At 41.3% G+C, this 16,963-nt stretch overlaps 2 protein-coding genes across 4 annotated transcripts in view; one reads left to right on the forward strand and one right to left on the reverse strand.

Moving 5' to 3' along the window:
* Nucleotides 1-497: 497 nt before the first annotated feature.
* The window catches only part of MRPS22 (mitochondrial ribosomal protein S22), a 28,593-nt gene continuing 12,127 nt past the window's right edge, over nucleotides 498-16,963 (forward strand). The window contains exons 1-8 of one of the 3 annotated variants that reach the window (XM_014852003.3): nucleotides 498-728; nucleotides 6,839-7,002; nucleotides 8,093-8,257; nucleotides 10,427-10,570; nucleotides 10,884-10,967; nucleotides 12,027-12,172; nucleotides 13,286-13,394; nucleotides 14,151-14,285. In XM_014852003.3, the coding sequence (XP_014707489.2) occupies nucleotides 557-728; nucleotides 6,839-7,002; nucleotides 8,093-8,257; nucleotides 10,427-10,570; nucleotides 10,884-10,967; nucleotides 12,027-12,172; nucleotides 13,286-13,394; nucleotides 14,151-14,246 (1,080 nt within the window). In that variant the 5' untranslated portion in view covers nucleotides 498-556 and the 3' untranslated portion in view covers nucleotides 14,247-14,285. Of the gene's footprint in view, nucleotides 729-6,838; nucleotides 7,003-8,092; nucleotides 8,258-10,426; nucleotides 10,571-10,883; nucleotides 10,968-12,026; nucleotides 12,173-13,285; nucleotides 13,395-14,150; nucleotides 14,286-16,963 lie in introns of those variants that run through there. The other 2 variants (XR_011496603.1, XM_070493414.1) reach the window with 2 other exon arrangements.
* Nucleotides 14,060-16,963, reverse strand: part of COPB2 (COPI coat complex subunit beta 2) — a 28,122-nt gene continuing 25,218 nt past the window's right edge. The window contains exons 18-22 of the mRNA XM_014852001.3: nucleotides 16,277-16,369; nucleotides 16,007-16,187; nucleotides 15,743-15,811; nucleotides 15,516-15,587; nucleotides 14,060-15,261 (exon numbers count right to left, since the gene is read on the reverse strand). Coding sequence (XP_014707487.1) covers nucleotides 15,166-15,261; nucleotides 15,516-15,587; nucleotides 15,743-15,811; nucleotides 16,007-16,187; nucleotides 16,277-16,369 — 511 coding nt within the window. The 3' untranslated portion in view covers nucleotides 14,060-15,165. The remainder of the gene's footprint in view (nucleotides 15,262-15,515; nucleotides 15,588-15,742; nucleotides 15,812-16,006; nucleotides 16,188-16,276; nucleotides 16,370-16,963) is intronic.

Consider the following 16,963-nt stretch of genomic DNA (forward strand, 5'->3'; position numbering starts at 1 on the left):
TGTCTTCATGGAGTGAGAAAAATAAGTAAGTAGATAAATGAGTAAAATAATCACAAATTTAGAAAAGGGCTATGAAGGACGGGAGTAAGGTTCTGAGACAGAGAATAAGGTATATGAGTCAATGTGGGATGGTGGTAGTGGTGGTCATCAGGGATTGGAATCAGGAGTTATATTTAAGGTGTGTGTCGAGGGGTTGTCTGTGAGAAGTTTGAATGGAGAAGTTGAATAGGCAATTAGATTTAAACCTGGGGCTAGGAGAAGTTTGGGCAGGAAATGGAATTTGTTATTTAGACGCATGGAAACGAAAGAAAAGTCCAGGAAAAAGAGCACATAGGGAAGGCGGTGTGAGTTCTACCTTTGGCTCTACGCACAGAGAAGAACATGAACACCTAGGTGTGAACAAGCGGTTTACAAGAAACTATAAAAGTCCTAGAAATTGCGTCGCTTCCGGCTCCCTCTTCCCTCATCTAGACTACATTTCCCAGAATGCCATACAAACCGCGCGAGACCCGGAATCGCTTCCAGCCCCTTCCGGCACAAGCGGCCCCTGGATAACATGGCGACCTTCGGAGTGTCTGTTTTCCTGCGGAGCCTCCTGACGGGTTCTCGGGGCACAGAACGGGTGTGTTTCCGGGCCCGAGCTCGGCCCTTGCCCGGCGCCCTGCTCCAGCCGCTGCCCGCGCCCTGCGGGGCGGGAATGCCATGCCGTCGGCTCTGCTCCGCGGCCGGTAAGTGACCTGCCACACGGCCGCTGGAGCTTTCTCCGGGGACACCGAGAGCTGTGGGCTGGCGAGACGCCTGCGGAGCCCTGGCTCTCCCCGCGGCGCGCCCCTGGGCCCAGCCGGCTCTCCCCTGGACCTGCACGGGCTGTCTTCGCCGCGTTTGCTCGTTCGTTCCCTCCCTTAGCCTGCATTGCTCCGCTCTGGGCAAAGCGCCGTGCTAGGTTTAGGGGCTAGGACCCGGGTTTTTCCCTGAGGGTGGTGGCCTTGCAGAGGGACCCGGGCTGTGATAGGAGAACGCACGTAAGAGCGGCACTCTGACTAGGTCGGAAGGGCAGGGAAGGGTTCCTGGGAGATAGGACCAAAGCGGAGACCTGGTTAACCAGGCTAGGGAGAAAAGGAGAAGCATTCCAAGCAGAGGAAGCAGCCTAAGCAAAAGTCAAAATCATAGGGCTTTGGGAACCCATTTCAAAGGCAGGCTTGATGAGGCTTGGTTATGACTTTGGATGCAAATTTAAAAGAAGAGTGCTGCTTCTCAAATTTTTGGCTTGAGAGGAGAGTGGTCCTGTTTATACCAAGAGGGAAAAGATTAATTGTAGGAACACTTTTTGGGGGGGGAGGTAAAGGAGGGGTAGTTGGGAAGAAAAGGCAGGAGTAGATGAGGTGAAGAGATGGGAAGAGAGACAGAATTAAACGTCTGTTTTGGACATTTACATTTGAGGTGCCTTTGAGGTTCAAATGGAGGTATCCAGTGTGTAGTTACGTATAGATTGAGAAACACTGGGGTAAGAATGGTGACTGAAGCTGGGGGAATGGGTGAGATTGTCCGAGGAGACAGTGGTGCTGAGCGCCTGATGTGTACCGGGCACTATGAGGGACCGGGAGTGCTAGAGATGAGTTCAAGACAGGGTTCTGGCCTGGAGGGAGCGCATCGTCTAGTGGGGACACACTGAAGTTAGCAGACCACCTTACCTTTCTGTCTAAATGATACTGGAATCCATTGGTAAGTTTTAAGCATGGGAGTGATCTTGATTACATTTTCTTTAATGTAAAGAATTTTTCCCCCTCAGTTTTCTTGAGATATAATTGGCATACAGCAGTGTACAAGTTTAAGTTGTACAGCATAATGATTTGACTTACATATATCTTAAATTATGACTACAATAAGTTTAATTAACAGCCATGCTCTCATACAGATACAAAAAAGAAAAAGAAAAAACTTTTTTTCATGTGATGAGAACTCTCAGGATTTACTCTCTTAACTTTCATTATAGCATACAGCCGTGTTAATTATAGTCATCATGTTGTACATTACATCCCTAGCACTTATTTATCTTATAACTGGAAGTTTGTACCTTTTGACCACCTTCATCCAATTTATCCCCCTTCCCCCTGCCTCTGGTAACCACAAATCTGATCTTTTTTTTCTATGAGTTTGGCTTTTTTTTTTTTAATCCCACATATAAGTGAGCTCATGCAGTATTTGTCTTTCTTTGTCTGACTGACTTCACTTAGCATACTGCCCTCAGGGGCCATCCATGGTATCACCAATAAGAGGATTTCCTTGTCTTCTATGGCTACGTAATGTTCCATTGTATATATATATACACCACATGTCTTTACCCAGTCATCCATCGATGGACACTTAGGCTGTTTCCATGTCTTGGCTGTTGTGGATAACGCTGCACTGAACATGGGGTGTAGATATCTCTTCAACGTAGTGTTTTTGTTTCTTTCAGATGTATTCCCAGAAGTGGAATTACCGGATCATATTTTAATTGTTTGAGGAACCTTCGTACTGTTTTCCACAGTAGCTGTGCAGGTTTACAGTCCCACCATCATTGCACATTTTCTCCACATCCTCGCCAGCATTTATCATCTTGTCTTTTTGATGTTAGGCCTTCTAACAGGCATGAGGTGATACCTCATTGTGTTTTGATTTGCATTTCCCTGATGATTAGTGACGTTAAGCATCTTTTCATGTACCTGTTGGCCATTCATGTATCTTCTTTGGAAAAATGTGTATTCAGGTCCTTTGCCCATTTTTTAGTTGGATTATTTGTTTTTTGGCTATTGAGTTGTATGAGTTCTTTATATATATTGAATATTAACCCCTTATTGGATATATGATTTGCAAACATTTTTTCCTGTTCTGTAGGTTGTCTTTTCATTTTGCTGATTTTTTTTTTTTTTAAGATTGGCACCTGAGCTAACAACTACGGCCAGTCTTTTTTTTTTTCTTTAAAGATTGGCACCTGAGTTAACAACTGTGGCCAATCTTTTTTTTTTTTCTTCTTCCAGGTTTATCTCTCCAAATCCCCCTGGTACATAGTTGTATATCTTAGTTGCAGGCCCTTCTAGTTGTGGCATGTGGGATGCTGCCTCAACGTGGCCTGACAAGCGGTGCCATGTCCACGCCCACAATACGAACCAGCGAAACGCTGAGCCGCTGCAGCAGAGCACGCAGACTTAACCACTCGGCCACGGGGCCGGCCCCTGCTGTTTGTTTCTTTTGTTGTGCAGAAGCTTTTTAGTTTGATGTAGTCCCACTTGTTTATGTTTTATTTTCGTTGCTTGTGCTTTAGGTGTCATACCCAGCATATCATGCCAAGGCTGATGTTAAGGATTTTACTGCCTATGTTTTCTTCTAGGAGTTTTATGGTTTCTGGTGTTACATTTTTTAATCTATTTCCAGTTAAGTTTTGTGAGTGGTGTAAGATAGGTGTCTAGTTTGATTCTTTTACATGTGACTATCCAGTTTTCCCAGCACCATTTGTTGAAGAGACTGTTTTTTCTCCTTTGACTATTCTTGGCACCCTTGTCAGATATTAGTTGACTATATATGTGTGGGTTTATTTCTGGGCTCTCAATTCTATTCTATTGATCTGTGTGTCTGTGTTTATGCCAGTACCATACTGTTTTGATTGCTATAGCTTTAAACTATCGCTTGCAGTCAGGAAGTATGATGCCTCCTGCTTAGTTCTTTCTCAGGATTGCTTTGGCTACTTAGGGTCTTTTGTGGTTTCCTGTAAATTTTAGGATTGTTTTTCTACTTCTGTAAAAAATGTCATGGGAGTCTTGATAGGGATTGCATTGAATCTATAGATGACTTTGGGTAGTATGGACATTTTAACAATATTAATTCTTCCAATTCATGAACATGGGATACGTTTCCATTTATTTGTGTCTTCTTCCATTTCTTTCATCAGTTTCTTGTAGTTTTCAGTATAGAGGTCTTTCACCTCCTTGGTTAAATTTATTCCTAAGTATTTTATTGTTTTTGATGCTATTGTAAGTGTGATCATTATTTCTTTTTCAGATAATTCATTGTTAGTGTATAGAAATGCTGTTGGGTTTTGTATGTTAATTTTGTAGCCTGCAACTTTATTGAATTTGTTGATTAGATCTAACAGGGTTTTAGTGGAGTCTTTAGGAATTTCTACATATATCATCTGCAAATAGACAATTTTACTTCTTCCTTTCCAATTCTCATGCCTTTTCTTTTTTTTTTGCCTGATTGCTTTTGCTAGGATTTCCAATACTATGTTGAATAGGAGTGGCAAGAGTGTACATCCTTGTCTTGTTCCTGATCTTAGAGGAAAGGCTTTTGATCTTTCACCATTGAGTATGATGTTAGCTGTGGGTTTTTCGTATATGGTCATTATTATGTTGAGGTACGTTCCTTCTACACCTAATTTGTTAAGAGTTTTAACATGAACGGATGTTGAATTTTGTCAGATCCTTTTTTTGTATCTATTGAAATGATCATATGATTTTTTTCCTTTTATTCTATTAATATGATATATCACGGTTATTGATTTGAGTATGTTTGAACCATCCTTGCATCCCAGGAATAAATCTCACTTAATCATGGTGAATAATCTTTTTAATGTGCTACTGACTTCAGTTTGCTAGCATTATTGAGAATTTTTGCATCTATCTTCATCAGGGATATTGGCCTATAGTTTTCTTTTCTAGTAATATCCTTTTCTGGCTTTGGTATCAGGGTAATCCTGGCCTTGTAAAGTGAATTTGGGAGTGTACACTCCTCTTTGATTTTTTTTTGGGCGAGTTTGAGAAAGACTAGCTTAATTCTTCTTTATATGTTTGGTAAAATTCACCAGTGAAGCCATCTGGTTCTGGGCTTTTCTTTGTTGGGAGATTTTTGATTACTGATTCAGTTTCCTTTTAATTGGTCTATTCGAGTTTTCTGTTTCTTCCTGATTCGGTCTTGGTAGGTAGTATGTTTCTAAGAATTTTTCCTTTTCTTCTAGGTTGTCCAGTTTCTTGGCATATCGTTGTTCATAGTAGCCTCTTATGATCCTTTGCATTTCTGTGGTATCAGCTGTAATGTCTCCTTTTTCATTTATAATTTTGTTGATTTGGGTCCTCTCTCTTTTTTTCTTGGTTAGTGTAGCTAAAGGTTTGTCGTTTATTTTTTCAAAGAACTAACTCTTAGTTTTGTTGAACTTTTCTGTTGTTTTGATTAATTTTTAAGAGATTACTCTGGTTCTGTGGAGAGTGGTCCACGATGGGGTCAGAATGGAGGCAGGGAGACCAGTTAGGAGGTTAAGGCAAGAGAGAAGGTTGGCCATGAGTAGGGTCATGGCAGTGGGAAATGGAGGATTAAGGAGAGATTTATGAGGTGTAACAAGTAGTATGTTCGGTGTCAGTGTTCTTTTTTGTAAAATGGGGATAATCATAGTATTTATGGGGTTATTGTAAGGATTAAATGTGCTAAGTATATAAAGTACTTAGCTCAGTAAGTACTGGCACATAATAAATATCTAACAGATGGTCAGCTGGTATCATTACTATTATTATTTTACTGCTCTTGGCTAGATGTGGAGGGTAGAGGAGAAGTTAGAATGACTAAGGTTTCTGGCCCACAGGACCTATTGTATTGGATGGTGCTAGGATAGGGATTAGTAGGAAAAGGAGGTTGAGACAGGAGAAAGTTGATGGGTTCTGCTTGGCAGGATTGAAGTGCACGTGAGATGTCCATTGGGTAGTTGGATGGAAGATGATCTTGGCTGAAGATTCAGATTTTAGAATCTCCAGCATATAGAAGTAATAGAGGTTACTAGAGGCTAGGAGATCATCCATCAGGAATGTGAGAAGAGAGAAGGGTGTAGTTCAGAATCCTGAGGGACACCAACATTTATGGGACCAGCAGAGGAAGAGGTGGCTGGGAAGGGGGGCTTTTTTTTTCTTAGTGGAAATGGAAATGGGGGCTAGGCAAACTGCATGAGGCAGAGCTGAGATCTGGGTGTACGCTCCTGTCCAAGGCTCTTCCGTGACACCACAGGGCCTCTGCAGTAGCAGATCCAGTGATCCAGGCCTCTCTTTCCCAGCAGCACCCCCTCAGCCTAGAGTCTCCTTCCCTTTTTTCTCTGCCCTACTCAGGTACCTAGTGAGCCGTCTTTGACCCTACCATGCCCTTTCTGCTCCCAGGCTCTGTTTACTTCCTGGCTCTTTAGTCACACAACCCCTCGTACCTCCCTGTATGTAGCATTTACACTGAGGAGCACCATGGTAGATCACAGTTGATACAGGCTCTACAATCAGATGAACTCTGGTGTTTTTTGAAAGATTGGCACCTGAGCTAACAACTGTTGCCAATTTGTTTTTTTTCTGCTTTATCTCCCCAAATCCCCCTGGTACATAGTTGTATATCCTAGTTGCAGGTCCTTCTAGTTGTGGCATGAACCTTGTTTTAAATTGTGGCTCTACAACTTAATAGCCAGTTGTCTTTAGGCAGGCTCCAGTCTCCTCATTTATAAGACTGGAATATCAATAGCTAGTTTGTGGGTTCTTGTCAGCGTTCCTGAAAGTGTCTGCAGTGCCTGGCATGTGCGAGACAGCTCTGTAAGTGGCAACAACCGTTAGTAGTCGCAGCAGTATTACATGAAGTACTTTTTTCCTACTGCTTCCTCCACTAGACTTTGAGTGCCTTTTTGGCAGAAACTCTCCTTTTCTTAGTGAATGTTCAATAAATTTTAAGTGAAGGAATGAGTAGACATTGTGTTAATCGTTTTTATTGTTGACTTTTGTATTTAGAGGTCTTGTTGGCTTGTCATTTTTGCCATCTTCTTATATACTGAAACCCATTTTCACAGAATCTGGTAGCTCACAGATCAAGAAACCTACATTTATGGATGAGGAAGTCCAAACCATACTCATCAAGATGACAGGCTTGAATTTGCAGAAGGTTTTTAAGCCAGCTATACAAGAACTGAAGCCACCAACCTATAAGCTAATGACCCAGGCACAGCTGGAAGAGGTATGTCAGTGCAGGAATATTGGTAGAATACCTTCCTTTAAAGGGTTAAACAAGATTTCCAGAGGCCGCTCCAGATGCTGATAGCTGCTCTTCCACAGCTAAGAGGGCGTGTTCAGGCACAGAACCGAGAAAAGAAAAGAAAAAGGCGAGCAGCCAGGCAGAAAGGAGCAGGGAGCATGACCAAAATCAGGCAGGCCAGGGCATGTGGGTCAGCTCTGGGTGTCCAAGCAGAGCCTTCTGCTCCAAAACCAGCATGAGCATCCTTCTTTTTGTCCTGCCTGCTCCAGCTTCCCTCCTGGAGAAACATCTGCTGTGAGCTGCTTTGAGGCTGAAGCTTTGGTGAGATTATGAGATCTTGCTGAACAGCATCCTACTCCAGGCACCAGTGTCCTCCTGGAGTCGTGGGTATTGAGTACTTTGTGGAAAACGCTTTGATGTATGAATATGTGAAGCATTATTGCTCTAATTCAAAAGTTATTTATAGTCATAGCAAAAACTCAAATATCCGATAGTGTATCACACGAAGACTGAGTCCCCCTTTCACCGCCCAGAGGTAATCACTGTTGACAGAATGGCATGGAGGGTGTGGGCGGTGGTGAGGAGCGTGGGCTCTGGAGTGGAGCTGCCTGGGTTCAAATCCCAGTGCTTCCTAGCAGTTTACTTAACATTTTTGTGCCTCTATTTTCCCTCTGATAAAATGAGATAACAATAGCACCTAGCTCTCATGGTAATTGTGGACATTAAATGAGCTAGATACGTTCAGAGTATTTGAACGATATTTGGCACGTAGTAAGCACCCAATAAACGAAACCCTTTATCTATTTGAAGCAGCTCTTGTGTGCCCTGGCTCTGTCTCAGAGCGTTCCTTTGCTGTTTTGAGACTGGTCGAGCCTGTAGCCGGTGTTCTCAGTCACACCAGAGGCAAGGGCCAGGGTCCAGGATCCCGAGTCTCGCTTTTCACTCACTGGTTCATGGCTACAGCTCCTTCTCTTTGCAGTCCTTAGCATTTTTGATTAGTATCTCCTTTGTCAGATGGTCCTTTTGGTCTGTAACCCTGTGGCATTCCTTAAAAAATATTTTATTTCATTAGGCTACAAGACAGGCAGTTGAGGCAGCTAAAGTACGATTAAAAATGCCACCAGTTCTGGAAGAGCGAGCGCCAATAAATGACGTGTTAGCTGAAGATAAGATTTTGGAAGGAACAGAAACAGCCAAATACGTGTTTACTGATATATCATACAGCATACCACACCGGGTGAGTATACCTCTCATCGCAAAGTGATCTTTATGTGGAGATGGGCCTGGGACAAGGTTTTAGCATCATGTGACCCAGCTGTCTGAATCTTCCACACCAGAATTCCTGTGACTGGGTGAGATCCTTCTAGAAGATTAGCATAAGGAAGAAGAGAGCTGCAGACCAGCCCCACATCATCATCTTACCATATCCCTACAGATTATGCACCCAGTATATTCCAGATTAACTCCAAGACTAGAGGCAGGTGTGCTGAGATAGAACGAGGGCTTTACAGACAGACACCCACACTCAAACCACAAACAGGCAGAGATCTTAAGGCAGTGGGAGAAGGGGGATTCTTTCTGTCCAAGTTAGACTGACTGACTGAGCTGAAGCTTTCTGAGAAGATGAAGAGTTTCTTTCCTGTAAATTCTTGATGATGCCAAAAAACCCACACTTCCCAAAGGATTTTCACTTTTCAGAATTTGCACGAAGAATGGCAGATATCCCCAGGTAACTTTCAGACAGCACTGCTGCTTCTGTGGGAGTTTTTCTTCTCTAGCTCTTCTTCCCTTGATTGCCAGTTCCAGGAGAACACTCTGGCACTTAGAAAATACATGTTTTGTGTTTGAACCTTTTCAAGTAAAGGGTAAAAAGAGAATAATTTACAGTTCAGCCCACAAAATGCAGAAGAATTCTGTATAATGCTATGGTTGAGAGAAGGGCCACCCCATATTAATCTCTTTATCATAAATAATGGTTAGAAGACATGATTTGAGCAATGTGCATGTCTATATATCAACTGCCTGTATACCTGACATAATGAACAAGGATCACAGAGTTTCATTTTAATTAGAATTTTTGCTTGGGGTGCTTTACTCATGTTTGCAGTGCTGTGAAGGCTGGTTGTGGGAGCATTCTATAACCTGAAAGGGAGAAGGGAACTTGGAATTCAAATTACCAAAATCCTTTTGAGGAACAATTGTGTTATTTTGGCATTTGCTGGTTCTTTTCCTATTTGCACTACTTGATGAAAGTTTTAATTATATTATCCTCAAAACTCTTATACCTCTGAAAAGTCAGTACATTAATCAGATGTGTATCAATTAGCTGCTATGTGCAAAGCTCTGTGTAAGTCACTCCAGGTGTTGCAAAGAATTATAATCCACAGTTCCTGTCCTTTTCGAGTTTTATAACAATATCTGAGAGGTGTCAGGAACCTTGCACATGATAAATAGCCAGTTGAGTGGTACAAACAGTGAGTGGAATTCAGAGGAAGTGATCCTGAGTCCTGGGATGTGGCAGTCGGAAGAGTGAAGAGGCTAGAGGCAGGTGGACTGGTCAGTTTCTCTGACACATTTACGTCTCATGCCAGTATGAGGAATCATAAACCCCACATTCTTGGGTTTGTTCCTTTTATCCCAGGGACTTTATTATTATTTTTTTACAAATTTTTTTATTGAAGTATAGTTGACATACAAATATCCTATTAGTTTCAGGTGTGATTAGTTTCATAGTGATTCAGTATTTATATACATTATGAAATGATCACCACGGTAAGTCTAGTTACCATCTGTCACCATACAAAGTTATTAGCATATTATTGACTGTATTCCCTATGCTGTACATTACATCCCCATGACTTCCTAATTTTCTAACTGAAGTTTGTACCTCTTAATCCCCTTCACTTATTTCGCCAACCCCCTCTCCACTCTGATAACCACCAGTTTGTTTCCTGTATCTATGTATCCCAGGGACTTGAAAAGTGGATCATAAAGTGAGTCATAAGAGAGACTCTGGGGGATGGGGAAGTGAAACAATTTGGAAAGGCCTTACAGCACTTCTTTCCACTGAAATGGACTTTGATGAATCTCAGATCAGCTTTTTTTAGTTGAACCATGTTATATATTGAACCCACTTTAGGACCATAGTTGGCACTTAGTAAATACTTTCGTTTTAGATTTCTGATGGTCAGAAGCACAGCAGTGATTAGTAAAGGAAGTATCAAATCTTGCCAAGTCTCTGCGGTTTAAAATTATCATTGAAATCATACATGTGATTCCATGTTACTTTGCCCAGTTGCATTTTATATTGTTGATTGCAAATTATTTTTATAATAGTGCTTAGTGGAACACTGGAACTAAAAATAAGTCCTCACAAACTCATCCTTGATTATGTTTTCTATTTCAGGAACGTTTTATTGTCGTCAGAGAACCAAGTGGCACACTACGCAAAGCCTCTTGGGAAGAACGGGACCGGATGATACAAGTTTATTTCCCAAAGGAAGGTCGCAGAGTTTTAACACCAATAATTTTCAAGGAGGAAAATCTTAAGGTAAGGTGACTGGTTTCAGAGTCAGTGGTGATGGTTTCTTTGTTAAATCAGTTGGCTCTGATGCTGCTGGGCATTTTGCTTTGATAAACACAGGTAAATGTCTAATGATTAACTAGGATTATCTGTCTTGTAACTGGCTTAGCTGGGACTGAATCCAGGTGTGACAATTACAAAGCCTGTGGTACTTGTGCACGCTTCTTGATGGGCACAGATGGGGCCTGTGTGGAGATGGGGAGGCCTGTCACGGCATCAGAAGAGGTGTTGAACTTTGGTTTTCCTTTCATCTAATTCCTACTCTGCTGTTTGCTTTTAGACAATGTACAGTCAGGACCGGCATGTTGATGTCCTTAATCTCTGTGTTGCCCAGTTTGAGCCAGATTCTGCTGAATATATCAAAGTGAGTATATTTTATAGTTTCTAAATTATGGGCTTTAAGTATGGTTATGAGTAAGACTTTTAATCTAGCACAATGAGTTAGGTTATAAGCTTTGATACAGGGGAAAGAGAAGGGAAATACTTGAATACCTCTTGAGTACCTGATATGTATACCAGATAGATATTTTATCCCCACAACCACCTCTGAGTTAAGGATGAGAGAATTTAAGCTTGGAGAGTTAAGTAGCTTGCTGAAAGTTGTACAGCTAGTAAGTGGTAGAGTTAGGACCCAAACTTGATGGCAAAGCCTGTCCTCTTTTCAATTTATCACTCAGGAACAAAGTTATTTACCAGAATTTCCCAAAACGCAATGAATGTGTCTTACAGTTCAATTTAATAAATAATCATGTAGTACCTTCCATGTGTAACGTATTATTGTGGATAGTATAGGTGATGACAGGAACTAGGATAGGGTGTGCTGTGTTTTATATAGAGGGGAGTGGTTTAAGATTAAGCTAGAAAGGTAGATGGGGCCATATCATGGGTGACCTGAGATGCTAGGCTGAGGAATCTGGACTTCAACCAGCAGGCCTTTGAAAGCCTTTTAAACACAGGAATGCCCTCATCAAAGTCCTTATTTGGGAAGATCAATCTGGAAGGAGAACTGAAGGGACATTAGTTAATAAGATGGAATGGGGGTAGTTGATGGGCTAGGAGAAAAGGAGAGGAGTAAAAGAACATTCTTGATTTCTTTTTTCCCCCCAGTGACCAAGAAATGGTGGTCCGTTGTTTCCAGTGGTCTATAAGTATGTCATAGGTACTTCATAGATAATGCTTGGCTGCTGAAAAGTAGTTGATATGGCTGTAAATGTTCGACAGACTTGTTCCAGGCTGCACGTACTTCTACAGTGGAAGGCTGGTCTAAATCGAACCTATTCGTTAATGATAGCGGAGGCAGGTCTTAAGGAGACCTAGTTCCACTGATAACTTTCCTGCGCAGCACTCGTGCTAGCATAGTATATCCAGTAATGCTGCTCACTTCTTTTTTCATGTTTCTGAAAACTGCGTTTTATGTGGCTAGATTCACCATCAGACCTACGAAGATATAGATAAACATGGAAAGTATGACCTTTTACGTTCAACAAGACATTTTGGTGGAATGGCTTGGTATTTTGTAAATAAAAAAAGGATTGATGGTTTACTGATTGACCAGATTCAGAGAGATTTGTAAGTATGATCTCAGCAGGTAAAATAAATTCTTACTACCGTCACAGTAAATCTGTATTTAAGCTATGTTATTTTCCCAGTGGTAACATTATATTGTCGAGTGATAGATAGCTTTCACTAACCTCAGTTCAGGTCACAGGAAAGCAGGGAAGGTTGAAGAGTGATAGCTGAGGGAGGAGTGAATAGGGTGTCCTCACCCCCAACTAGAAGTCAGTAGCTCACTAAGTGTATACAGCAGAACTCAAAAGCACAAGCATTTTCTGGAAGCGTTATTTTTATATGTCCTCTCAGCTTTGGTAGGCAAGTGGTAGGAAGGTGTTGACTGTGTGAGAAGATAGTGATGGTTTGGAGAAGGCTAGGGAAGTTTTAATGTTGATAAAAATTGTTTCTAGGGTTCCAAAAAGGTAAATACAAACCAGAAGAATTGAATTCTCTTTCTGGCTTCATCAAAGAGTTGTGTGACACTAAAGTTAGATGGCCGAAGTAGAACCTGACTCGTCTGATGTGTGTAATTTCAGATTTGCTTCACTAGGATGGTAATTTTTAACTAATGGGTTCCTATGAATAGACAAGTGGCCTGGGAGTCTTTCCTTAGACTGTTGTGGAGGCATTTATCTGTTAATTCGGAGTCTCAGTGAAAACATGTTAGGAGATGTCACTGCTACTGCACTTAAAGGCAGGTGGCTTTGAGCATCGCCATGACCACCAGCCTCTGGATTATGTAGGATGAAGGCATATTCTTACCCTCCGAGTTGGATTACATTATTATCTGCTGGTGAAGTGGGCTGACCTAGAAATCATCTACCATTAGGAATGCTGTTTCTGTGTCCAAAAAGAAAACAGCCACGTTTAGAATATATTCACTTTCATAAATTGGGCCCTGCCTATAGTGACTCCTGCCTACCTACCACAGAGTAGGTGGGTGTGAAGCCTAAATTAGCCCATTTTCCTGAAAACGCCTTTGAAACTATAAAATGGAAGGCCTTTAAGAAAGTTTTTCTGGCCCTAAGAAAGTCTGAAATGTAATTTAGTTTTAAGATGGCACACGTTTTTATAGGACTGTGAAGCAAATGAAAAAAACCCCTCGATAACAGTTAAACTCTTTCACTGTAGAGTCGATGATGCCTCCAGCTTGGTCCAGCTGTATCACATTCTGTATCCAGACAGCCAGTCAGCTCAAGAGGCCAAGGAGCAGGCTGCTGAGGGATTACAATTAATTAAGGTAAAGGAACTTTTTTCACACTGCCTGTTGTCAAGTGCTAACTGAGTTGGGTAGTCTTCTAAAGTGGGTCATATTTAATGGTAACTAAACAGATTCGTGAATAGTGGTTTCTGTGGAACACTGTGGTCTCCACTCCGTGGAAACAGAGTGATTAGAGCCCTCATATTTCTTCAGCCTGGACGACAGAGACAGACGGGGTTGGGGAGCTACAGCTGGAGCCCAAGATGCTCAGCAGAGAGATGGTTTTGTGGATCTAGCTTCTATCCCAGTACTTTATGCAAACTGCAAAGCAGCTATAAAGCTTACAGGATAAAAACAACCAGTGATGAGATCCCGGGAGGAGTAGAGAGAAACTACAGTACCAAGCCTGATTTTATGTGATAAGCCAGATAAAGCAAAATGCTTTTAGGGAAAAAAATTAGTTTGCTAACTCTCACTCTTAAGGATGGTTTTCATTTTGATCTAGCAGGAGGTGCAATGTCAGGTTTTCTTAATTTTTTTCTGGAAACAGGCTAAAAGAAACGGCAGTCATATTAAGATGCCTCTGGCATTTAGAATTCGTATTGCTTGAACTGTGTTGGATGCTGTTTTCAGTCCATGTAGTACGCTTCTGTTTTATAACCAGAAAAAAGAATAACCAGAAAAAAGAACTGTGAAACTTGGAAGACTTTTTCACTGGGATAATGAAGTCTCCAAACTGGAAACTTCAGTGTATGTTCTATTGCTTTACAACTTTTTTTTTTTTAATTTAAACAGGTCTTTGCAAAAACAGAAGCACAGAAGGGAGCATATATAGAATTAACACTGCAAGCTTATCAAGAAGCATTCATTAGCCATTCTGCAGCTTCCTGAAAATATTTTTTAAATAAATTTCATTTTATTAAATACTAACCAGCTTTCTCTGTTAATATTGAGCTGAATGCTTCAAAAATGTCAGAATTAAAAGGTAGTGATTTGGAGTTCCCAATAAAATTGTTTTTTAAATAGTACAGAAATACAAAGAAAAATTTGTTACCCACTCACTTTCCTAGGCTACCAGGTGATGCGATCACTGCGAGGTATAATTCAGTGCCTGATTATGAAGTTGCCTAAGCAGACAAGAGCAGTGTAAAAAAGAAAAAACGTACTATAGCTTTTGTGTTACCAAACAGGCGAGGAGGTAATTTAAACAGCCCTGCTTAATGAGGTCAGGGGAGCTGGAATTTCAGACTCTGATTCCAGAGACAGGTAGCTACTAGACAAAATCAGGGCAAGGCACAAGAACCCAAGCTACACAGACTGAGGGGATTAATGCGGTGAGATCAAGAAAACCAGGTTAGAGAATTCTAGCATGGATATTCTGTTATAAGAAAAAATGTGATAATGATATTTGAAAATATCATTTAGTTATGCAAAGAAAAGAAGATGGAGGCTGATCCTAGGTGAGGTGGAGCTTTAGCTCAGCCTTCTAAAACTAGAAGCCTATGTTCATTATTCAGAAAGAAACTCTGAAGTATCTTCATTAGTTCAGAAAATTTTATGAGATATGGTCTAGTGACAATATGAAAAAAGATCAAAGCCCACCTCTGTTTTAGTTAACAAGGAAACAGTGATTTAGATGCTGTGCATACACTCCTCCTAAGAGGAGGGGGCGCGTTATGCTCCTAGCTGGCCACAGTGTTCACATATAAAAACCTAAGGAGTTTCTCAGAGTCCAAAGCACTGTCAGGGTGACGATCAATACCTGGGCCCAATAATGAGCTGTTTAACGGGTAAATGGGAACCATTATGTTCAGTCATCCAGAATATCTTCATCTAGGTTGATATCTGTTGTGTCAATATCTTCTAAGTCCAAATTATCCAAATCTACTTCCAGTTCAAGTAAACTCTGCAAAGAAAAGGAAGGAGGTGAGTTATGTAGTACTGTGTTAAAGACAAGTTCTCTCTGATTGGTGATCCAAAGAGAACCAAAACAGCAGTCACTCAAAAAAGGGCATCTCCCCATTCATTTCAAAGCCCTGCTCTGAAACTGATTACATCACTTAAAATGCAGAGGCTGCACCTTCTGCAGACACCTCATGCAATGCAGAGGAAGGCATGAGGCTGGGGTCCCAGTGGGAAGTTTGGGTATGATGTCTGTACCTTTTCTTCTTTTTTGGCTGTGTGGGAGGCCACGATAACTGGAGTAGGAGAAGCGGGTTTTCCATCAAGTTCCTGAAAACCCAAATGGAGATACATGTGAAAACAAAGGAACTTGTTCAGTAATTTGAAGTTTTCCCCAAGGGAAGGCTGATCAGATTTAGGAAGTGGGAGATGATACTTAAAATGAACAAATCTCAACCAGATTATCACAGTAGTATTCTACTGACCTGCTGAGCTGCAGATGTTGAGGGCTGAAAGCCTTTTGCCTCTTCCATAACATTTCTTTCTTCATTTGGCTAGCAGAGAACAAAGCAATGATGAAATAAAATATTCTAAAGTCAGAACTCATCTATGAACTTGTCCTAAATCCCCCATTAGCTCTTAATCCAACAACAATGTATGTACTGCAGTTCAAAACCTTAAGTTGTGAATGCAAATCCACCCTGTAGTCACAGGGTGACCAAATGAGGCCTGGCATCCTGGCCACTCACTGTGACAAGTGGGTATTGTTTGGCTGGCCACAGATCAGCATGTGTTTCCTTCACCCATTCTTCCACAACGAACGCTTCTTTCAATCCAGGAAAAAGGTTTTCATATTCTGTTGGATCAGCAAGGGATTCTGCTGCTTTCTGATTGACTTTTGAGAGACTTTCTCTCCAGAGTTTCACCACCCTATTACAGATATCAGGGAACCAAAGGAAGACTGAGTAAGTGTGCTGTTTTTATCTGAAACATTTCTTCCTAAAATGAAAAGTCTGTACCTTGAAACCTGACTGGGTAAGTAAGTCCGGGCCAGGAAGGCAGCTTCTGGCAGTCGTCCGGTTCTAATCAAGAGCTCCAGGCAAGCATCAAGCCTAAAGATTAAACAGGAGAGGCACTATTACCAAGCATAAAGGCTATAATGCTGGCACTTAACACATTAAAGAAATGTGGATTTAGCGCTGCAAAGTCAGCATTCCCTCCCCAACTCCCACACAGACGCTTCATTCTGTCCCTGAGCCATTAACTTGTCACCACGAGTGTGTTACATAATCAGGGGACTCCAGGACTATGATGGATAAGACAGCTTTTGTGACCATTTTCAATCTCCTTGTTTCACCAACTCCTAAGAAGAATCTACAGGGGCTTTTCAAGACAAGTTAAAGCAGCTTAGATGAGCCCATCTTAAAGGCTTCAGAAGATACAGGAGCAGAAACTCAGTTTCTCAAGTGGGAATACTGAGGGCAGTGTCTCCAACATGGGCTGTGCTGGACAATCCAGTGGTGCCCAGTAGGAAAATATCCAAGTGTCTATTTTTTCTTTTCTTAATTTCAATTGTTTTTCTGTGTAAGTTTGGTAAAGTGGATAATGTGTTTTAGAATTCAGAATTTTTTGGATTTCAGAAAGGTAATAATACAGTACATACACTAAACATTAACATCCTCAGCATCGAGTCAAACACTAATATT

The sequence above is a fragment of the Equus asinus genome, chromosome 21, assembly GCF_041296235.1.
Source record: "Equus asinus isolate D_3611 breed Donkey chromosome 21, EquAss-T2T_v2, whole genome shotgun sequence".
NCBI classification, from domain to species: Eukaryota; Metazoa; Chordata; class Mammalia; order Perissodactyla; family Equidae; genus Equus; species Equus asinus.